This window comes from Microcaecilia unicolor, chromosome 3, assembly GCF_901765095.1.
Source record: "Microcaecilia unicolor chromosome 3, aMicUni1.1, whole genome shotgun sequence".
NCBI classification, from domain to species: Eukaryota; Metazoa; Chordata; class Amphibia; order Gymnophiona; family Siphonopidae; genus Microcaecilia; species Microcaecilia unicolor.
The window spans coordinates 212447012-212470982 of record NC_044033.1 but is presented as its reverse complement, the minus strand read 5'-3'; the positions used below and the strand labels follow the sequence as shown (position 1 = coordinate 212470982).

The following is a 23971-nucleotide window of genomic DNA, read 5'->3' as shown; positions in this document are numbered from 1 at the left end:
AGGGAGAGCGGACAGCATGGAGAGGTGCAAGCTGACAATTTGTACCCCGCGCTTTCCCACTCATAGCAGGCTCAATGCAGCTTACATATTATATACAGGTACTTATTTGTACCTGGGGCAATGGCGGGTTAAGTGACTTGCCCAGAGTCACAAGGAGCTGCCTGTGCCTGCAGTGGATATTTTGCTGGATATTTACAGCCTGTCTGTTCTCTCTAATCTTTGTTGCCATGTCTCAAAGTGGACGCATCTCAGTCCTTAAAAACTATTCTGTTCCTCTACAAAGTCCTGAAGTGAGGGGGAGGGGAAGGTGCTGGTGGTGAGGGGTCAGTGCTCTGTCCCTTATGATCCATGGGGAATTATTTCACTTGTACTTGCTTCCTCACCAGAGGCACCATTAAGGCTTGTTGTGGTATTGGCCATTAGAGATGTCCTTTGAGCTCCTGCCTGTAGCCCCCCTCCATTTTCAGGTTTTCTGATGCAGGGCTTCATGTACCAAGATTGATGACTTTCCATTCGACAACCACAGCAACCATTAGACAGAATCCAGTAATGATTACAATGGTCATCTCAGAGCTGGGGTGATTTTTAATGTTGGTGAGATCTGGAAAGACAATGGAATAAAGTTATGAATTGTTTCAAAGAAAAGTTTATTAGAAGGTTTTTTTATGCCGATGAGGTAAGGGCCTTGTGTGAGTCCCTGCAGTATTAAGGCACAGAGTGGCTGGGCTTTGAGGCATTTTCCTTCCATTTGCCATATTACAGATATGCTTTAATATTTACACAATGTGTGATTCACCATTGTATTGAAGTCTATTGTTGTCTGATATTTAGTAGTTTTCTTTTTTAATGAGCAGTTACTATATCCAGCACTGACAGCTCCCATCTCTTTCCCCTCCCAGGGGCTGTGAGTGCTGCCTCTGCAATGTGCATCTGAAAGAATTATAGAAATGATCAGTAGGGGGAGCAGTTACTGCATCCAGCACTTGCAGCTTCCATCTTCCTCCCTCCCAGGGGTTATTTTTTCCATAGCAGATGAACAGTTAGTCCTGTAGGATATTGTTTCTGATCTAAACCAGTTGGCTTGCTGGTTCTCTATCCTAAATAGATGAATGTATAAATTCAAACCTGCCCCATATCTTACCTTCAAGCTTTGTATAATCTGAACTATTACATTTGTGAGGCTGTTCTCCAAACATCTGTCCTCTGAGGTACTGGTGAGCTTGTTGGATGGTACAAGGCCACCATTAACCTGCTGGCAGTGACTCAATTGTTTTTGGCGATTTAGAGGTTGATTTTGCATATGTTATCGGAGTAGGGGAAGAGTTTCCAGGTCAGGACATTTATATTTTAAACGAGGCTCGCTCAACAAGGAGGCTTTTGTAAAACATATATAAAGCTGCAGAAAATGTGTATTTGGTAGCAAGTACATCGAAAACAGACATTTTGTAAAAAAACAGCAGCATCACTCAGGGCTTTGACTGAGGAAACTCTAGCACTCACAATGCAAGTGCTGAAGTTTAAAAACATGTCTATTGGGAGTCAGTTACCTAGATAAGCTCCAAAACTCAGTTTTTGCTTTTCAAGTGGTTTAGAGCTTCAGAGAAGCACAATCCCCTTCCAATACTCCTCAATAGCAAAGGTTCAAACAAGCAGTTTGCTGTCACTTCTGCGTGATTCAGACCAGCTGCAAATACCAATGGGGAGGGTTTTTTTTTTTTTTTTTTGCAAAATAGGAAAGATACACATTTGTATGCTTGAAGTCCACCCAAACCAAGCCTAGAACATGTCTTCATATCTGAGCATGCTGTGAGTATCTGTATTTAAATCAAATCTTTTTATATCTGTAAATAGTGCCTAAACCCTTCTAAAATGGCTTTCTCTACCTGTTGCTTACAGCTGGGCTACCTGTGGCCTGCAGTCTCTCTAGGTAATGTTTCTTTTTTCCCTCTTTTCTTCTCCTTCTCACTTGTCCCACTGCTACTCCTCTTCCATGAGTGAAAGATGCATTGTTTACAGTTTAACCTCCTGATCCTGTTGTACCTGTTCCAACACACTTGAATTCTGTCACATTTGATTTGGTTTTGCCATGCATCTTCCATTCCAAGTAACTATTTTCCCTGGACACACAGATGACATCATCCCTGACAGCACCAGGTCAGACCTGCTCTCCAGACGTAGTCTAGAAAACTCTCTGGACATGTGCAAATGCCTCCCCCACAGTCGACTTCATGTATTTACCAAAACAGGAATGGAATTGCTCTCTCTCCACTGGAAATAAAGATGATGATGATGCTGGACATTCAGGACAAAGGACCTCATACCCTTTAATGGCAGTGACCAAAAAGGGCCTAGAGCAGTACCTGAACATTGAAAAACACCCAAGAGGCTCAGAACAGTACCCATGAGTTTTAATGCTGGAACACACAGTGCTAACCGCATGCACACATTCAGAGGGGATAAGGGCATGAGGTTTTTTTTCCACAGAGCAGCAGTAGAAAAACCCTGTGACCAGTGGTGCAAACTGTGCAGATCCCAATGGCATTCTTTTTGTCACTATCCCCAGCACCAGGGATGGACTTGCATGGGATAGAGGCCTACGTTGAATGAGTCTTCTCTGCTCTATTACAAGCTAATAGTGCTGCACTGCCTGCTTCAATTCGGACCACTTTATGCCAATGCCAACCTGCATTGTAAGAGGGAAAGCCACTATCCTTCACAGCTACCTATGCTCCTCGCTAAGGGGCTGTTTCGCCAAAGGCAACCAGCCAAAAAATAAAACAAAAACCCTATGATTGTTTTGCCCTAGGCAGCTGCTTCCAGTCCTTGCTCTGGAACTGGGAGGTAGATTTATTGGTAGCGGCTAGAATGCAGTTTAATTTTAAGTTGCAAGAGTTTAATATTTCTTCTTCAATTGAAGCTTTCCTGATATCTTCAACTTTGTTCAATTTGGTTTTAACATATCCACCTGGCAAATTTGCAGTTGGATTCAACTTCCTTAATTGAAGCGATTTGTTACAATCTCAACCCAATGAATACAATTTTATTAGGTGATTTTAATCTTCATTGTGATAAGATTGATGAGTATTTGTTTATTGCTGATTTTGATCATACTTTATCCTGTTTGGGCTGGTATCAGGTGGTTTCTGGCCTGACTCATTCTGCTGGCCATACCTTAGATTTATGTTTTTTAGATGAGGAGTTCCTGCCTTGTTCTGATTTCTCAGTTTCGAAAGAGAAAGTACCTTGGTCAGATCATTATGTTATTACTTTGCAGTGGCTTGTGACCGCTTCTTGCACCTCTTCTTCTGATCGGACATTTGTGTCTCGTGGTACATTTGATGCTGTTAATATTTGGTGTCCACAGTTGATGGATTTGGATTTTTATTCAGCTACTGAAGTTGTGGAACACTGGCATAATACTTTATTGAATATGCCTTATATAATTGCCCCTGTGAAGACCATAAGTAAGCAGACATTTAATTCTGCTCCTTGGTCCTTTGATGTTAGGCTAGGCAAGAATTTAAAAAGCAGAAACAATTATGGAGGAAAGATAACTCTGATTCTAGGTTGCATGAATATCGCTTATGTCTAGCTACCCTGTTTCCCCGAAAGTAAGACATCCCCTGAAAATAAGACCTAGTAGAGGTTTTCCTGAATTGGTAGATATAAGGCCTCCCCTGAAAATAAGACCTAGCAAATTTTTGTTTGAAAGCAGGGCCGCCGAGAGCCGGACAAGGCCGCCCCCGGGCCGCCCCCACCACCCGAGGTTGCTGGGCCCCCCCCTCCACCCACCCTCCGTCGCTCCCAGAATTAACCTTAAACGCCTCCTTTCACCTTCGCAGGAAGCAGCAGCAGGGCAGACCTCTCCTTCCTTCCGTGCCCCGCCCTCGCGGACGTTACGTCAGGCGAGGGCGGGACACGGAAGGAAAGAGGGGCCTGCCCTGCTGCTGCTTGCTGCGAAGGTGAAAGGAGGCGTTTTAAGGTTAGTTCCGGGAGCGACGGAGGGCGGGCAGGCCAACCCCGATCCAACCCCAATGTTTCCCCGAAAAAATAAGACAGCCCCTGAAAATAAGACCTAGCGCATTTTGGGGTGCAAAACTTAATATAAGACAGTGTCTTATTTTTGGGGAAACACGGTAAGTATAAGGAACTTACTCTGTCAGCAAAAAAAGATTATTATGATAAAGTTATTTCTTCTGCACCATCTTCTCCAATTGAGCTTTTTGCTGTTATTCGGAAGTTAACCACTAGACCAGTTGCTCAATCATGTTTGTCTCTTATGCCACTAGATTTTGCAAAGGCCCTTTTGCAGCAAGGTCTCTAACATCTTTGATTCTTTTGTGAATGTCCCTTGGCCTACAAGGGAAAGTCCTATAGGTCTTGCTGTTTGGGAAGAATTCTCCTTAGTGTCTCCTATACAGATTTCAACTATTATGAATTGCTTGAACGTTTCTCTTTGTCCTTTGAACATGTTCACACTCATTGATCAAGTTTCTGAAATCAGAAATGCTTGACACGATTATCCTTTTGGTTAATAAGTCTCTTAGTAAGGTATCAGTTCCTCCCCATTTAAAAAGAGCTGCTGTGCGTCTGGTTTTGAAAATAGTAAGTTTTCAATCCTAATGACCCTGGTAATTACCATCCAATATCATCTCTTGGTTTTCTTGCTAAAATCCTTGAGAAAGTTGTTGTTTCAGCATTAGGAGTTTTTGGATACACATAGGGTCTCATTTTTGAAAGCGAAAATTTTTAAAAAGTGGAATAAAGCCATATTTGGATGTTTTTCTTACTAGTGGCAGGTGAGTCACATGGCGTAGGCACACCACTAGGCAGAGTACTAGGCAAGGCAGAACTCAGCCCAGACACAGGCAGAGCAGGCAAGGCTGGGCAGAGAACAAGGCAAGACAAGGCAGGAACTGGGTTCAGACAGGTCAAGGCAGAGCAAGACAAGCAGAGCAAGAACTGGACCCAGACAAGGCACGGCAAGACACAAGACAAGGCTAGAACTGGTTCCAGACACTGCAAGGCAGGATAAGGCAAACAGCGCAAGAACTGGACCCAGACAAGGCACGGCAAGACACAAGACAAGGCTAGAACTGGTTCCAGACACTGCAAGGCAGGATAAGGCAAACAGGGCAAGAACTGGACCCAGACAAGGCAGATAAAGCTAGAACTGGATCCAGACGAGGCAAGGTAAAGCAAGGCAAACAGGGCTAGAACTGGTTCCAGACATGGCAAGGCACGGCAAGAACTGGATCTGGACGAGACCAACAGGACAGGACAAGGCTGGAACAAAAGACAAAACAGACAAGGCAAGAACTGGGAGTGAAGGCAAGGCTGGAACCTGGAGGCAAGGCTGGAACCTGGAGACAAGGCAAGGCTGGAGCTTGAAAAGGGAAGACAGGAACAAGGCAAGGCATGAGACAAGGCAGGACTTGACAAGGCAGGAACAAGGCAAGGCTCGGCATGGCTGGAGACAAGGCAGGACTTGGCAAGGCTCAGCAAGACTGAAGACAAGGCAGGATTTGGCAAGGCAGGAACACACACGAAGAGACCAGAAGACCCCGATAGGGAGGTAGGAGCTTCCTTATAAACCCCTTGTACAGGAAGTGATGCTTCAGGAAGACATCCGGGGCACCCCTCTGCTGGCCTTTTAAAACCGGGCCTGACATGTGCAGGTGCCAGGAACAGGGGATTTGGCAGCCAGCGGGGGTGCTCTGGTGTGCAGAAAACTACAGCGTGGGTGGCCTGCTGTCTGACAGAGCTGACCTGGAACCTCAAAGAGGCCCGCAGAGGCTGGGCCCGACACCTCCTGTCGGTGTGAGGGTAAGCCAGGGTGCAGTGGGAGTGGGCATGGCCATGACCATGACAAAATCAGTATTTTTGAACCCATTATTTAAACGTTTAGATATGCAGTTCATCACAAATACATCCAGATCACAAAGGGGGCATGTCGGGGGCAGGATTTGAGCAAAAAATGTTGGCTGGCAGTGGACTACACAGGACCCTATATAGGAGGACATCATTAAACCAGATCTGAACAGGTCTAGAGGGACTAAGAGGAACTCTATACTCCAGCCTTCTCTCCTCCATTTCTTCCTTCCCTATCTCTTGTTGTTTTCCCTCCTCATTTTCTCCTCTCTTTGCTTCTCCCCTCACCCCCCCCCCCCACTTCCTCCTCTCAGTGCCAGCAAGATGGGAGAGAAATGGCACAGAATACTTGTAGTTCTGTAGCTCTGGCTGTCCCCAGTTGTTCCTATTTGATAGGAGGTTATTGGTTTCATGAAGGATGCAACAAACAGACCTTTAAAGCTAAAGACTCCTCCACCAGATGGGAAAACATGCAGAGGAGTCACCGTGTTAGCCTGATGGCAACTTATAGATTGCTCAATGTATTGAGACATCAGCTTCTGAGAACAAGAGTCCACTTTGTTATATCCACATGACGGACACTCGTCCTGAAAAGCATGCCTCAGTGTACTGGGGAGCTGAGACCAGTGCCGTAGCGAGGGTGCCTGACACCTGGGGCGGGTTGCTGCTGCGCACCCCCCCCCCCCCGGGTGCAGGTCACGGCGCCCCCCCCCTCCGGAGCACACGCCCCCCCGAAATGCACCCTACCTTGCAGCAGGGGGCAGGTGGGAGGGCCGATCCACCCCCAGTGCACGTCACTGGGAGCTGCGTCGGCTCTGCTGCTTCCCTGCTTTCTCTGCCCCGGAACAGGAAGTAACCTGTTCCGGGGCAGAAAGAGCAGGGAACCAGCGAGCCGACACCCCCTCTACTGCGTGCACCCGGGGCGGACCGCCCCACCGCCCCCCCCTTCCTACACAACTGGCTGAGACTTGCTGGGGTAAGAGGGAGATCAGACCTACCATATGCCTCTGCCCCCTCCACTACCATTTTCTCCCTTTCCTCTTTACCTTCACCCTCCCCTGCCTCTTTCTCCGCCTTCACCATCCATCCACCCCTTCCTCCAATCACTATATATATATATATATATTGCTGCCTGGAAGCCTGTGCCAATTCTTTGAACAAGTCAAAACCTTATGGAGCACTTCCTAAGAGTTGATCTGACATACTGAATTTGTCCAGCATAGAAAAAGGAATGGTGGGAATAGTAGCACTTGTCTAGACTGGATGGACCGTACAGGTCTTTATCTGCCGTCATTTACTATGTTACTACGCTGGCCTGCATTGTGCATTGCCAGTGTGCAGCATGTGGAGCTGATTCATGAACTCCATGCAGCTGTGCACTTTACAGGGAACAGTGCTGCGAAACATACACAAACCATGAAAGAGAGAGGGGCATTTTCAGTCAGGTCAGTTTCAGATATAGGGCTCTGAAAATTACTGTTAACTTGGCTGTTACTGACCTGATATAGAAATTGTTGATTCTCTCTCATGGCGTAAGATGATGTTTCTGATACAGCAGGAAAAGTTGCTTCTCTTACTTATTGTCACAAACAGGGAACTTTTGACATTGAACAGACCATTCTGCTTTGTTTTGATTTCGGATAGAGGTGTCAGACTCTGTCCATCTTCTTGTCTCCAAATCACTTCAGGCTCTGGATACCATCCAGTAGATTCACATACTACTATCATTTCTCTGTCCTGATAGTCGAGCTTAGAGATTTGAGGAGCACTGCCCATACCTAAAGGAAAAGAACATTCATGAGTCACAAGAGGATCAGATTTTTTATATGATATTAAATACGGCTGGTCATTCTGCCCCCAGAACCTAGACGCACAGTAATCCTGATCGGTAGGACTGTGCCACTATCAGCACTCTAGCGTGGTATTAGATTGTAAGCTCTTTGAGCAGGGACTGTCTCTCTTTGTTAAATTGTACAGCGCTGCGTAACCCTAGTAGCGCTCTAGAAATGTTAAGTAGTAGTAGTAGTAGTCTCTCCCAGACTTGTTACCTGCTGATACAAATAATGTTGGGTGAATCTATCTTGCCTTTGTGGTTGGAAGCATTCTTTAACAAAGTATCTCCTAATAATTGTGAAGAATCATAGAAAGACAGGGCTGGAATACAGGTCAGGTAATCTAGTCTGTTCCCTAACCACAAGTCAAGGTCCAAGATCTCTGAACCACCCAAGCCGGGGTATTCCCCCAGTGCTTCACTAGTTTATCCTAGTACCTGACACATGGATTAGGAAGGAACAGCCCTGAAGTGTGAAATGAGATTGCTGTGTTCCCCAAAGTGTAACAATGGCCAAACTGCAAAGATTGCTTTAGAGGCTGCTAACCTGTTGGTGTGAATGGAAGTTTCCCATCATTCAATAATAAAATATATTTGGAGAGTGTCAGACCATGTGATACCTCTGACTATAGCAACTGTTCTAAAAGAGATGCACCAGAGGAAGAACAGAGCAGCATTGATGAGCTGGCTCCCTTTCTTGAAGCACAGATGTAAGACATGGGTCTCTGTGTCCTTCTTTTGGGACCAGGACAGGAGCAGGGCTGTTGGGCTGGGCAGGAAAGGCGGGTGGCCATTACAGAAGTCAGACCAGGGGTGTGTGTGATAATGCAGTGGTTAGAAAACGTGTCCTGGGACCCCCAGCCATTTGGGTTTTGAAAGGCTACAGAGGAAATTGCAGTGTCATGGGATAGGAGGAAATGTCCTATTGTGGATTAAAAACTGGTTGAAGGATAGGAAACATAGAGTGGGGTTAAATGGGCAGTATTCACAATGGAGAAGGGTAGTTAGTGGGGTTCCTCAGGGGTCAGTGCTAGGACCGCTGCTTTTTAATATATTTATAAATGATTTAGAGATGGGAGTAACTAGCGAGGTAATTAAATTTGCTGATGACACAAAGTTATTCAAAGTCGTTAACTCACGACAGGATTGTGAAAAATTACAAGAGGACCTTACGAGACTGGGAGACTGGGCGGCTAAATGGCAGATGACGTTTAATGTGAGCAAGTGCAAGGTGATGCATGTGGGAAAAAAGAACCCGAATTATAGCTACGTCATGCAAGGTTCCACATTAGGAGTTACGGACCAAGAAAGGGATCTGGGTGTCGTCGTCGATAATACACTGAAACCTTCTGCTCAGTGTGCTGCTGCGGCTAGGAAAGCGAATAGAATGTTGGGTATTATTAGGAAAGGTATGGAAAACAGGTGTGAGGATGTTATAATGCCGTTATATCGCTCCATGGTGCGACCGCACCTTGAGTATTGTGTTCAATTCTGGTCGCCGCATCTCAAGAAAGATATAGCAGAATTGGAAAAGGTGCAGCGAAGGGCGACTAAAATGATAGCGGGGATGGGACGACTTCCCTATGAAGAAAGACTAAGGAGGCTAGGGCTTTTCAGCTTGGAAAAGAGACGGCTGAGGGGAGACATGATAGAGGTATATAAAATAATGAGTGGTGTGGAACAGGTGGATGTGAAGCGTCTGTTCATGCTTTTCAAAAATACTAGGACTAGGGGGCATGCAATGAAACTACAGTGTAGTAAATTTAAAACAAATCGGAGCAATTAACGAGACAGGGGAACACACATGGAGGGGCCCGTTTCCATTATTATGGGCAAAGGGTCAGATTAGATATCTGGGAGTAATTATACCAGCAGATATGAAAAAACTATATGAGCTCAATGTGCTTCCCCTAATAGAGACAACTAGGAGATTATTACAGATATGGGGCGCGTGTCCTCTCTCTCTCACGGGTCGGGTAGGTCTTTTTAACATGATGATCGCCCCGAAATGGCTCTATACGTTTCAGATGTTGCCCCTATATTTGAAGTCAAGGGAGGAGCGGGTCCTCAACCACCTAATACAGCAGTTTCTGTGGAATCGGAGGAGACCCAGATTGCCAATACAGGTGATACAGAAACCGAAATCACATGGGGGGATGGGACTGCTCAACATTAGACACCTAACGATAGCGTGTGCCATGAGGCACATCAGAGATTGGCTAACGGGAGCGCAGGATTTCTCGGCGACGCTCTTAGAGATGGGTTTGGCCCCCACTGCACACCTGGGGTGGGGACTACATGCTTTAGGACAGGGATTGGAGGAGGGGTTGGGAACGCACCCGTTAATGACAGCAGCCAGAGCAGCGTGGCAGTGGCTATGCAAGAGACATCACTTCGAATGGAGGGCGACCCCGTTCCTACCACTGCTTAACAACCCAGACTTTCCGGAAGGGACTTCCTCAGCTGCCTTTGCCAGATGGCGGAGGATTGGAATACGATTCATTTATCAGCTGGTGTCGGAGGAGGGCAGGACACGAACATTTGCGGACCTTCAACAGGAATTTAGATTGACTGAACGTGACCGGTTTGCTTATCTACAAGTCCAGCACTACATCACAGCTTTGGGCTGGAGCAACCTGAGTGAGGACGTACAGGATACCCTAAACACTGCTCTGACACTGGGAGCGCAAAACCCAGTGCCTTTAAAATTCCACCACAGATTCCTGCAGGATTCAACAGAGGACATAGACTATCATACTAGAGCACGAAAATGGGCGGTTGACCTGCAGGCTGAAATTACAGGAGAAATACTGAATAGATATCTGAACTCCATACACAGAACATCCTTCTTTACTCGATTCTGGGAGATGCAATATAAATTTGCTTTAAGACTATATGTCTCCCCAACAAGGGCCTTTAAGGCAGGCTTTGGTCATTCCGACGCCTGCCCATGGTGTGCGGTGGCCCCGGCTTCGCTGGCTCACATGTTTTGGTACTGTCGCCACGTGTCCAAACTGTGGACTCACATTCTTGGTGAGACCAAGAAATACTGGGGGCGCACTATTGAGAGACAACCTTTACTTCTTTTTGGAGACTTTAAACAAACTAAACCCACATTGCCAGGCTTTTGCTCGTTTGTTCAGCGGGCTGTCCTGATGGGAAAACTGGTCATCCTCCTCCATTGGAGAGAGCACAGAGGACCATCAATTGGAGCATGGAGGTCACAAATGATAGAACTGCTGAAGCTGGAGAGACGTGGAGTTCATGACCTGGACTCTATAGAGGGTCGGGGGCTTCAAAAAACATGGGCAAACTTTTGGGACACACTGCAACCCCAAGCACGCAGTAGACTCTTGAATTGACAGTGCCATCGAAACGGAGGAGAACTGTTGAGTGTTATCTTGTGTTGTGGGGGGGGAAGGGGGGGGAGGAAGGGGGGGTGGGGAGAAAATTGTACATTGTCGTGAGTCAGACACATTTGAACTAAGGGAAATGTTTGTACATGGATCATGTCTGCCAAGTTTTGTTATGACTTATTAATAAAAAAGATTTAAACATAAAACAAATCGGAGAAAATATTTCTTCACCCAACGTGTAATTAAACTCTGGAATTCGTTGCCAGAGAACGTGGTGAAGGCGGTTAGCTTAGCAGAGTTTAAAAAGGGGTTGGACGGTTTCCTAAAGGACAAGTCCATAAACCACTACTAAACAGACTTGAAGAAATCCACAATTCCAGGAATAACATGTATAGAATGTCTGTACGTTTGGGAAGCTTGCCAGGTGCCCTTGGCCTGGATTGGCCGCTGTCGTGGACAGGATGCTGGGCTCGATGGACCCTTGGTCTTTTCCCAGTGTGGCATTACTTATGTACTTATGTAATATTCTCAATGAATATGCATGAGGCATTTGCATGCACTGGCTCCATGATAATCACATCTCTCTGTCAATGTTATTTATACACCGAAGAAGGGTTGAAATTCAGAAGAGACACAAACTACCTCTTACCTGCCACTTTCAGCTCCAGTTCTGCATCTTGATAGTAAATGTTGAATCGAACGTGGCACATGAATCGTCCTTCATCTTTCAGCCTTATGTTGTGGATCCTCAGTGACACGTTTCCACTGGAGATGTGATCTCTGATCAGCTCTGTCCTTCCTTGATATTCTGGGAGCTGCTGCTTGTTCTGGTCCTTCCCATCATCATATAAGTGCACGAGTGACGCAAATCTAGTTCGAAACCACCTCACCTCCATGTCCTCAACACTGATGGGTGGAGAGATGCGGCAGGGTAACACTGCATCTTCACCCAAAATAGTGACCACTGGGTAATCAGGGCTGATGAGCTTAAAACTCTCTGTTAATTATGCAATAGAAAAAAATTGGAATGACAAATTAGCAATGGAAAATATGGGATTCATTACTGAAATATAAAGAGCTTCAAAATGTCTGCACTAAGTTCAAAAGTTTTGAGAGAGGAATAATATAATGAGCAGTATACAAATCTGTAACTTGAATAAACACTGGATTATCGAAATTTATGCTTATTGTGATGAGACGTTTTGACATTCACTGTGATTTTATTGTGCCCTGGAACTTTTTTTCCCAGTGAGGATTTCTTCTCCAATTTGAAATTCTTAATTCTTCTCACTAGCCACCTTTTGATCTTCAGTCTTCTGCAATTCTTGTGTGCTAGCCCGAACTGAAGGGGTTAAACTTGCCCTTTTGGACTCAAAATGGATGCAAGGTGCAGAAAACTCAAGACCGTCAAAGCAGTTATTAAAAAGATTCTTATATACGACCTACAAGTTAAGAAAAGTAAACAGTTAACACACAAGCAGACTGTGAGGAACTGTGGAAGGACCTGTTACTGTCGGGAAGGTAGGCCAGAGCAGGCCAGTGACCTGGACAGACAAATAAGAAGAACCGAATAGAAGGATTGTTCAGACTGTCACATAGTTTAAATATGAAAGACATAATTCTGGACAAAAAGGGGATGAAACTCCTCTCGTATGAGGAAAGGCTAAAGAGCCTAGGGCTCTTCAGCTTGGAAAAGAGACATACGAGGGAGATATGACTGAGGTCTACAAAATCCAGAGTGGTGTAGAACGAGTAGAAGTAAATTTTTACTTGTTCCAAAAGTACAAAAACACTAGGGGACACTCGGAAGTTACACGGAAATATTTTTTCACTGAACGAATAGTTAAGCTCTGGAACTCTTTTCCGGAGGATGTGCTAACAGCGGTTAGTGTATCTGGGTTTAAAAAAGGTTTGGACAAATTCCTGGATGAAAAGTCCATACTCTGCTATTGAGACAGACATGGGAAAGCAACTGTTTGCCCTGGGATTTGTAGTATGGAATGTTGATACTCTTTGGGGTTCCAGAATCTTGCTATTCTTTGGGGTTCTACATGGAATGTTGCCACGATTTGGGTTTCTGCCAGGTACTTGTGACCTGGCTTGGCCACTGTTTGGAAAACAGGATACTGGGCTACATGGACCATTGACCATTAACCAGGGTGGGACCAGGCTGCTGGCATTGGCATTTAAAAGAAGATAGAGCACCTTTTAAACTAGAAATGGGGGGAGGGGGAAGGCCGACAGTCGCTCAAAAGTGCATGGTTCGGGATAAGGTATCTTTCAAAGATATCACCAAAACAGGGAAGATAGGGTATTCTGATAGTGAGGTTGCAAAAGAGGCTGTAGTAGATCATGTGTCCTTAAATAAAAATAAAAATCAGACAAAAGATTGCAAATTAATACTGTCAAGTACTAAGCATCATGTAAATAGGAACAACAAACATACTTTGAAATGTCTATATTATGCCAGGAGCCTAAGAAATAAGATGGGAGAGTTAGAATATATTGCACTAAATGAAATATTAGATATAAAAGGCATCTCTGAGACTTGGTGGAAGGAGGATAACCAGTGGGACACTGTCATACCGGGGTACAAATTATATCGTAGTGATGGGGTGGATCAAATTGGTGGAGGGGTAGCTTGTATATTAACGAGAGCCTTGAATCAAATAGATTGAAAATTCTGCAGGAAACAAAACACTTCTTGGAATCACTGTGGATTGACATTCCATGTGTAAAGGGGAAAAGGATAGTGATAGGAGTGTACCACCGCCCACCTGGCCAGGATGAACAGACGGATGCAGAAATGTTAAAGGAAATTAGGGATGCAAACAAACTGGGCAACACAATAATAATGGGTGATTTCAATTACCCCGATATTGACTGGGTAAATGTAACATCGGGGCACGCTAGGGAGGTAAAATTCCTTGATGAAATCAAGGACAGCTTTATGGAGCAGCTGGTACAGGAGCAGACGAGAGAAGGAAAAATTCTAGATCTAGTCCTTAGTGGAGCGCATGATCTGGTGCGGGAGGTAATGGTGCTGGGGCCGCTTGATAGCAGTGATCATAATATGATCGGATTTGATATTAGCTTTGAAGTAAGTATACATAGGAAATCAAATATGTTAGCGTTTAACTTTAAAAAAGGAGACTATGATAAAATGAGAACGGTGAAAAAAAACGTAGAGGAGCGGTTGCGAGGGTCAAAAATTTACATCAGGTGTGGATGCTGTTCGAAAACACCATCCTGGAAGCCCAGGCCAAATATATTCCGCGTATTAAAAAAGGAGGACGGAAGACCGAATGACAGCCGGCGTGGTTAAAAAGTGAGGTGAAGGAAGCTATTAGAGCTAAAAGAAAATGGAAGAAGGAACCGACTGAAAATAATAAGAAACAGCATAAGGAATGTTAAGTCAAATGCAAAGCGCTGATAAGGAAGGCTAAGAGGGACTTCGAAAAAAAGATTGTGCTGGAGGCAAAAACACATAGTAAAACTTTTTTTAGGCATATTAAAAGCAGGAAGCTGGCAAAAGAATCGGTTGCACTGCTAGATGACCAAGGAGTAAAAGGGGCGATCAGGGAAGACAAAGCTGTAGTGGAGAGATTAAATGAATTCTTTGCTTTGGTCTTCACCGAGGAAGATTTGGGTGGGATACCGGTGCCGGAAATGGTATTTGAAGCTGATGAGTCGGAGAAACTAAATTAATTCTCTGTAAACCTGGAGGATATAATGGGGCAGTTCTACAACCTGAAGAGTAGCAAATCTCCTGGACCGGATGGTATTCATCCCAGAGTACTGATAGAACTGAAAAATGAGCTTGCGGAGCTATTGTTAGTAATATGTAATTTATCCTTAAAATCGAGCGTGGTACCGGAAGATTGGAGGGTGGGCAATGTAATGTCGATTTTTAAAAAAGGCTCCAGAGGAGATCCGGGAAATTATAGACCGGTGAGTCTGACGTCGGTGCCGGGGAAAATGGTAGAGACTATTATTAAGAACAAAATTACAGAGCATATTCAAAAGCATGGATTAATGAGACAAAGTCAACATGGATTTAATGAAGGAAAATCTTGCCTCACCAATCTACTACATTTCTTTGAAGGGGTGAACAAACATGTGGATAAAGGTGAGCCAGTTGATAATGTATATCTGGATTTTCAGAAGGCGTTAGACCCGGTAATATTCTGGCAACAGATCTACTGCAACGAATGGACAATAAAAACAGATACAATCCAATTTCTCTTAGAATGGGACGACAGATGCAGATCCATATTAGACAATATTGCTCCAACCCAAACCAGAACCTCACACAGAATTCAATACCATGGTTCAATGAAGAGCTGAAAAAACTTAAAACACAAGTTAGAAGATTAGAACGTGCATGGAATAAAAAGAAAGACGACCCCACACTTAACGCCTGGAAACAACTCCAAAGAAAATATAAATATACCATAAGACAAACTAAAAGATTATATTACAAAACTGTAATTGGACCAAACTACAAGGACACACATAAACTCTTCCAACTCGTGAATAAACTACTAGATACTACACCAGTCACAACCAATAGCAAAGACACACCAGGAGCAGACAACCTTGCGAAATACTTCAACGAGAAAATCGTACAACTGCGATTTAAGATACCTGTCAGTACCATCGACTATGCTGAACTCCTTGATTGTCTAGACCCAGACCCTGGCATTTACCCAGCAGACAGAACCTGGACCAACTTCGAGACAATATCAGAGGACATCATCTCCCAAACGCTCAAAAGATTCGCCAAATCTCATTGCAAACTGGACATATGTCCAAACAACCTTATGACATCTGCTCCTCAACAATTTATCACAGACATAGCGAAACACCTGAATTATATGTTACAAAATGGACTCTTCCCAAAGGAGAAAGGAAACATTCTACTCACCCCCATACCCAAAGACACAAAGAAAAGTGCCAGTGAACTAACCAACTACAGGCCAGTAGCATCCATTCCCTTAATAACCAAACTAACGGAAGGGTTGGTGACCAAACAACTTACAAACTATTTAAATAAATTCTCAATACTCCACGACTCCCAGTCAGGATTTCGGTCTAACCACAGTACTGAAACAGTACTAGTTACTCTCATGACCAAATTCAAGCAAATGATTGCAACTGGAAAGAACATATTACTTCTACAATTTGACATGTCAAGCGCTTTTGACATGGTTGATCATGGAATACTACTACATATCCTTGAGTACTTCGGAATCGGAGGAAACGTTCTCAATTGGTTCAAGGGATTCCTAACCACACGATCATACCAAGTGACATTTAATTCGATCACTTCAGCCACATGGATACCTGAATGCGGAGTCCCACAGCGATCCCTCCTCTCACCTACACTATTCAACTTAATGATGATACCCTTGGCCAAATTATTATCAAACCAAAACCTCAACCCATACATATACGCAGACGACGTAACGATCTACATCCATAAGTACATAAGTAATGCCATACTGGGAAAAGACCAAGGGTCCATCGAGCCCAGCATCCTGTCCACGACAGCGGCCAATCCAGGCCAAGGGCACCTGGCAAGCTTCCCAAACGTACAAACATTCTATACATGTTATTCCTGGAATTTTGGATTTTTCCAAGTCCGTTTAGTAGCGGTTTATGGACTTGTCCTTTAGGAATCCGTCCAACCCCTTTTTAAACTCTGCTAAGCTAACCGCCTTCACCACTTTCTCCGGCAACGAATTCCAGAGTTTAATTACACGTTGGGTGAAGAAAAATTTTCTCCGATTTGTTTTAAATTTACTATACTGTAGTTTCATCGCATGCCCCCTAGTCCTAGTATTTTTGGAAAGCGTGAACAAGATCAACAGGAAATTTCTAATGAAATCAATCAAAGTCTCCATATCATGCATACATGGGCGGTTGCATTTCGGTTGAAACTCAATGCAGAGAAAACCCAATGCCTAATACTCACCTCTCAACATAACAAGAACAAATTCACCACCATCAATACACCAAATCTGAACCTTCCAGTTTTGGACACCCTAAAAATTCTTGGAGTTACCATCGATCGACAACTAACACTCGAGAACCACACGAAAAACACAACCAAAAAGATGTTCCACTCCATGTGGAAATTAAAAAGAGTAAGATCTTTCTTCCCAAGGAATGTTTTCCGTAACCTGGTACAATCAATGGTGCTTAGTCATCTAGACTACTGCAATGCACACTCTATGCTGGCTGTAAAGAGCAAATAATCAAGAAACTTCAGACAGCCCAGAACACTGCAGCCAGACTCATATTTGGCAAAACAAAATATGAAAGCGCTAAACCCCTACGAGAAAAACTACACTGGCTCCCACTTAAAGAACGCATCACGTTCAAAATATGCTCCCTAGTTCACAAAATCATTCACGGAGATACACCAGCCTACATGTCAGACCTGATTGACTTACCACCCAGGAATGCCAAAAGATCATCCCGCACATTCCTTAATCTGCACTTCCCTAACTGCAAAGGTCTGAAATACAAACTAACGCATGCGTCAAACTTTACCTACGTGAGCACACAGTTATGGAATGCATTGCTGCGCAACTTAAAAACGATTTACGAATTAATGAACTTCCGCAAACTACTGAAGACCCATCTCTTTAATAAGGATTACCACAAAGATCAACAAATATGAATATACACAATTCCTCCACATATATTCAGAGCTGTCTTACAATATATGCTTGCTATATCACTATCATGTTACCCAAGATCCTTCTGTAACACTAAATGTCTATTTTCTAATGTATTTCCACTATTCATGATTATTGTAAGCCACATTGAGCCTGCAAAGAGGTGGGAAATGTGGGATACAAATGCAATAAATAAATAAATAAATAAATAAATAAATAGATAAAGTACCTCATGAAAGACTCCAGAGGAAATTGAAGAGTCATGGGATAGGAGGTAGTGTTCTATTGTGGATTAAAAATTGGTTAAAAGATAGAAAACAGAGAGTAGGGTTAAATGGTCAGTATTCTCAATGGAGAAGGGTAGTTAGTGGGGTTCCCCAGGGGTCTGTGATGGGACCGCTGCTTTTTAACATATTTATAAATGACCTAGAGATGGGAGTAACTAGTGAGGTAATTAAATTTGCTGATGACACAAAGAGGGGCATAATCGAACGCAAACGCCTATTTCCATGGGCATCTATGTCCGAAAACGGGTATGTGAAGAGGAGGGACAGACTGTATTTTCGAAAAAAATGGACGTCTTTTTTGTTTTTCGAAAATACGGTTTGTACGGACCAAATGCCATGGATTTGTTCGTTTCTGAGCTGAGCGTTTGTTTTTTTTTAGCGATAATGGAAAATAAAAAACACCCAGCTCAAAAACGTCCTAATCCGAGCCATTTGGTCATGGGAGGGGCCATGATTTGTAGTACACTGGCCCCTCCTTGACATGCCAGGACACCAACTGGTCACCCTAGAGGTCAGTGCGGTGGACTTCAGACAACGCTCCCACATGCATAGCTCCCTTACCATGGGTGCCAAGCCCCTAACCCCCACAAATGTACAACACTACCATAGCTCTAAGGGGTGAAGGGGGCACCTACATGTGGGTACAGTGGGATTTGGAGGCCTCCCATTTACCAGCACAAGTGTTACAGGTAGGGGGGATGGGCCTGGGTCCGCCTGCCTGAAGTGCACTGCGGTACCCACTAAAAGTGCTCCAGGGACCGGCATACACCCAGGCCTCTAGGACTTGTTGCTGTTGTATAACCTGGGCACACCAGTTGACACCTGAAGACTAATCGCTCCGAAAACATCCTTTATTGGAATAAGCACGTTTACTCACAGTTAACTGCAGATCAGAGGTTGTGCCCCACTGGCAAAGAGTCTCCCTGGTACTGAGATTAGCAGTAGGTCAGAGCTGGCAGAATGGTGTACAATGCCCTCTTTCAGCACCATTCAAGGTAAGAACTAGGTTCTGTAACGTGGCTAACACATGAAAGGGATCTACAACTGGCTTACAAAAATAGCCACTACCTCATGGACTACCGGAAACAAAAGAGGGCCCACTCTGACCCAGTAAGCAGAGTGAAAAGCACCATGGGAGTAGAGCCTACCAATATCGTGAGCATTGAACACAAGCTAGTGGAATCGCCTACACCCACTACAATGCATTGCTGATGTGACTCTGCAGTGCCCTTAACAGAAAAGGTGTCACACTCACCCGAGACCCACATCAGAACCAGGGAAAGGCTGTCAGAGGATAGAACACATTCTGCTGTCATTGAGGTGGGTACGGAATTTGAGGCTGGCATACAGGCTGGCAAAAAAAGTTTGTAAAGTGGGTTTCTTTTGGTGGGAAGGGGTTAGTGACCACTGGGGGAGTCAGGGAGGTCATCCCCGATTCCCTCTGGTGGTCATCTGGTCAGTTGGGGCACTTTTTTGGGACTTGTTCGTGAAAAAAAAGGGTCCAAAAAAAGTGACCCAAAATCGTGGTAAAAACGCCTGTTTTTTTTTCCATTGTCAGCTAAAGACGCCCATCTCTGCTCGGCCAATAACCACGCCCCAGCCCCGCCTTCACCACGCCCCGACACGCCCCCATCAACTTTATTCGTTCCCGCGACGGAGTGCAGTTGAAGACGCCCAAAATCGGCTTTCGATTATACCGATTTGGGCACCCGCGAGAGAAAGACGTCCATCTCCCGATTTAGGTTGGAATATAGGCATTTTTCTCTTTCGATTATAAGCTGGAAAGTTATTCAAAGTCATTAAATCGTGGGAGGATTGTGAAAAATTACAAGAGGACCTTACGAGACTGGGAGACTGGGCGTCTAAATGGCAGATGACGTTTAATGTGAGCAAGTGCAAAGTGATGCATGTGGGAAAGAGGAACCCGAATTATAGCTACGTCATGCAAGGTTCCACATTAGGAGTCACGGACCAAGAAAGGGATCTAAGTGTCGTCGTTGATGATAAGTTGAAACCTTCTGCTCAGTGTGATGCTGTGGCTAAGAAAGCAAATAGAATGTTAGGTATTAGGAAAGGAATGGAAAACAAAAATGAGGATGTTATAATGCCTTTGTATCGCTCCATGGTATGACCGTACCGCGAATATTGTGTTCAATTCTGGTCGCCGCATTTCAAAAAAGGTATAGTGGAATTAGAAAAGGTGCAGAGAAGGGTGATGAAAATGATAAAGGGGATGGGACGACTTCCCTATGAGGAAAGGCTAAAGCGGCTAGAGCTCCTCAGCTTGGAGAAAAGGTGGCTGAGGGAAGATATGATAGAGGTCTATAAAATAATGAGTGGAGTTGAACGGGTAGATGTGAAGCGTCTGTTTATGCTTTCCAAAAATACTAGGACTAGGGGGCATGTAATGAAGCTACAATGTAGTAAATTTAAAACGAATCGGAGAAAATGTTTCTTCACTCAACGTGTAATTAAACTCTGGAATTTGTTGCCAGAGAATGTGGTAAAGGTGGTTAGTTTAGCGGAGATTTAAAAATGTTTGGACGACTTCCTAAAGAAAAAGTCCATAGACCATTATTAAAATGGACTTGGGGAAACTCCACTGCTTATTTCTGGGATAAGCAGTATAAAATGTTTTGTACTTTTTTGGATCTTGCCAGGTATTTGTGACCTGGATTGGCCACTGTTGGAAACAGGATGCCGGGCTTGATGGACCTTTGGTCTTTCCCAGTATGGCAATAGTTATGTGCTTATGATCTGACCCAGTATGGCTACTTTTATGTTCTTATGTTGGTCAGGATCTTGGTCACATGCCACTATGTGGCAGTGCTGATGAGAATGTATGGGAGTTCAATGCACTTTGAGCATGGCAAAAATGGTGACATTATAAGCTCTGTGGAAGACAAGAAAGCAGATCAGTAGTTATTTACAAACTTTGGGCCCCTTTTACTAAGCCACGTAGGCGCTTACGCATGCCGAACACATGCAAAATTGGAGTTACTGCCCGGTTACTGCATGGCCCTTGTGGTAAATTCAATTTTGGCACATGTTCGCTATGCGTGTCTGAAAAATATTTTTTATTTTCTGGCGCATATAACAGACACGTACCAAGTGGCATCTGACGCACGTAGGTCATTATCGCCCAGATTCTTTACCGCTAGGTGTATGGCTGGCGGTAAGGTCTCAGACCCAAAATGGATGCGTAGCAATTTTGATTTTGAGGCACGTCCATTTTTGGCAAAAAGAAAAAGAGGCCTTTTTACAGGTGAACTAAAAAATGGATCGACGCGCGTCCAAAACCCATGCCTGCACTACTGCAAGCCATTTTTCAGTGTGCCTTTGTAAAAGGACTCCTTTATTAGTAGAGTTGCACACAGAATATATTGCCTGACACAGGCCATGTTTCGCCCAGCAGGGCTGCGTCAGGCGCTACAAAATAATAATAAAATCACAGATATGAAAAATATTAAAAACATAAAAATAATATAATCAAACCAGCTTAGAATATGGTAATACAAACATATACCGCCTGTGGACTATTAAAAATATATATACATACATATGTATAAAACAAAATTGAACCTATCTCTCTATATAAAAGGCACCACCAACGTTCTATGAAGCCTCCAGCCGGAAGTGTGAAGGGGGAGAGATATCTGGTTTCCCCATGAGTGTCTGCCCTGCCCTCTCTGTAACACAAACAGTCAGTGAAGGAAAACACAGCAAAGCACGAAATCAAATCGCTCTCTCTATAATAGTGAAGGACTCAGAGAGGGAGGGGAGAGAGGGCAGGGACACACACACTCCCACATGCACACAGAAGAAAACCTTGCTAGCCCCCGTTTCATTTGCATCAGAAACGGGGCTTTTTTACTAGTTATGAATAAACTATTAAGTATATCTTACACACCCAGTAGTAATGTATAAATCATATTTCACAATAAAAAGTAAAAATCAATAAAATATAATCAATAACAAATAGTCTCTATTCTAACATATCTAAAGTAAAAAAAATATATAAATCCATTATTATTTGAACATATAGAAAAAGATAATATACTCAAACAAGGATGAACTTAAAAAAAAGAGGGGGTAATATACTCAAAGAAGGTTAAATTAAAAGTATATAAAAATAATGTTTAAAATAATATATAAATTTTATTTATTTATTTATTGCATTTGTACCCCACATTTTCCCACCTAAATAAATAGATCATTATGGGGGTCTTTTACTAAAGGTTAGCTCAATGTCGGAGTTATGAGTTCTTGTGCCAAGTAGTGTGGTGCCGGGTGCGAATGACACGGACCCGGATTCTGCTTGGCGGCTGAACAACCCCGAGGTTCACCTGCGGTGACCGCCGTTCCCCGGAGGTTGAGCCCCCAGGTGCGGGCGGCCGGCAGAACTTATGCAGAAAGATGAGATGAGGGGTGCTGAGGAACCAGCCGAAGGAGAGCAGAAAGGATAGGTCCGGAAGCAGGCCACGTGCAACAAGCCGGAGTATAGTCCAGAGGCAGGGACTTACAGGCAAGCAGCAGACAAGAAAGTAATCCAGGTGCAGGCAGGTTCTATCAGGCAGGCGGCAAGCAAGAGAGTAATCCAGGTACAGGCAGAGTCAAAAATCAGGAAAGAAAGGCAGGCAAAAGCACAGAGTAAAGAAATTCTTACCCCAAATAGAAGCCAAAGCAATGAGGCAGAGGGAAACCATCCCAGAAATAATGCAGGCTTCTGACGTTGACAGGAACCAGCTGGAGAGGAGAGCTTCCATAGGTCAGGTAGGCAGAGAGAGAGAGAGCAAACACAGATGCGTGGTAGCAATGCAATTGAGGAGCCTGGAAGCCAGGCAGAAAGAGCAGATCCAGGTGCATGAGAGCAAGGCAATCAAGGAGCCTGCAGCCAGAGAAGAACTACACACACATGGCTCAGGGCTGAGCCAGTCAAGTGTGTGTGTCGACAGGACCCTGTGCAGCCCGAGGACGCCGCTTGCATTGAGGTAGGGGACATGACACTCAAGTTATCTGCAGCAGGTCCCATGTTGTTCCTATGGGCCTTGCTGCAGATAACTTGAGCTAGTCTTTAGTAAAAGACCCCCTATGTGAACCAACATAATCAATATCAAATCACCTCTATTTAAACACATGAGAAATAACAAACATATATATTAAACGTAAATATAATAAATGAAATCTATTTTGGCAAATACAGGGTTAAAGATAGGTTAAATACAGATAGGACACATACCTACTTAGTGATCTTCACTAAGAAATACTTCTAAAAAGATGTATATTTTTATCCAACAATTGGTGCTACATAACAAAAAAAAACAGATAAAGAAATGAGTATCTAAAAAAATAGATTAACAAAAATAATTAATAAATAATGAATAAAAATAGTAATAAAAATAGCAAGTACACATATAAAAAACAAAATGCTAAAAAAAGGCAACTCACTTGAAAACAGACTGTACCAAAACCAGAAAAAAACAGCACATGACTGAGGAACAACCTGGAGTGTAGAAAATGTAAAGCAAAGAACCAGATCAAAGATCGCTGACATCGTTATGCAAAGAGAACAAGCTCTTAATGTATAATAGATGCAAAAGACCAACTGAATAACTGACAGTATGTGCACACTAAAAGTGACCTGACTTAGTACCTCAAAGAGAAACCACTGAATGACTGCCAAAAAGCATATGAATGTGCCAAAGGTGAATTAAATTGTGATAAGCAAGCAATGTGAATACAATGGATCCTGGATGGTATCAACTTGCTTGGAGAAAGGAAAAAACTAATAAAAAAGTAAATAAAGATAGATGTGAATGAAACAAGGTGATGCCCCATAGGAGGATGGAAAACCACCTTAAGTAGCAGAGCAAGTAAAGCATGATAGCAACAGATCACTAAAAAATAGCATGCATTCTGTCATCATTAGGTTTACTAAGC

At 43.8% G+C, this 23971-nt stretch overlaps 1 protein-coding gene across 2 annotated transcripts in view; it reads right to left on the bottom strand.

The window, feature by feature from the left end:
* Positions 1 to 313: 313 nt before the first annotated feature.
* LOC115466262 (butyrophilin subfamily 1 member A1-like) overlaps positions 314 to 23971 on the bottom strand; it is a 31785-nt gene continuing 8127 nt past the window's right edge. Inside the window, exons 2-4 of one of the 2 annotated variants that reach the window (XM_030197408.1) lie at positions 11708 to 12055; positions 7371 to 7649; positions 314 to 601 (exon numbers count right to left, since the gene is read on the bottom strand). In XM_030197408.1, coding sequence (XP_030053268.1) covers positions 486 to 601; positions 7371 to 7649; positions 11708 to 12055 — 743 coding nt within the window. In that variant the 3' untranslated portion in view covers positions 314 to 485. Of the gene's footprint in view, positions 602 to 7370; positions 7650 to 11707; positions 12059 to 23971 lie in introns of both variants that reach the window. The other variant, XM_030197407.1, reaches the window with a different exon arrangement.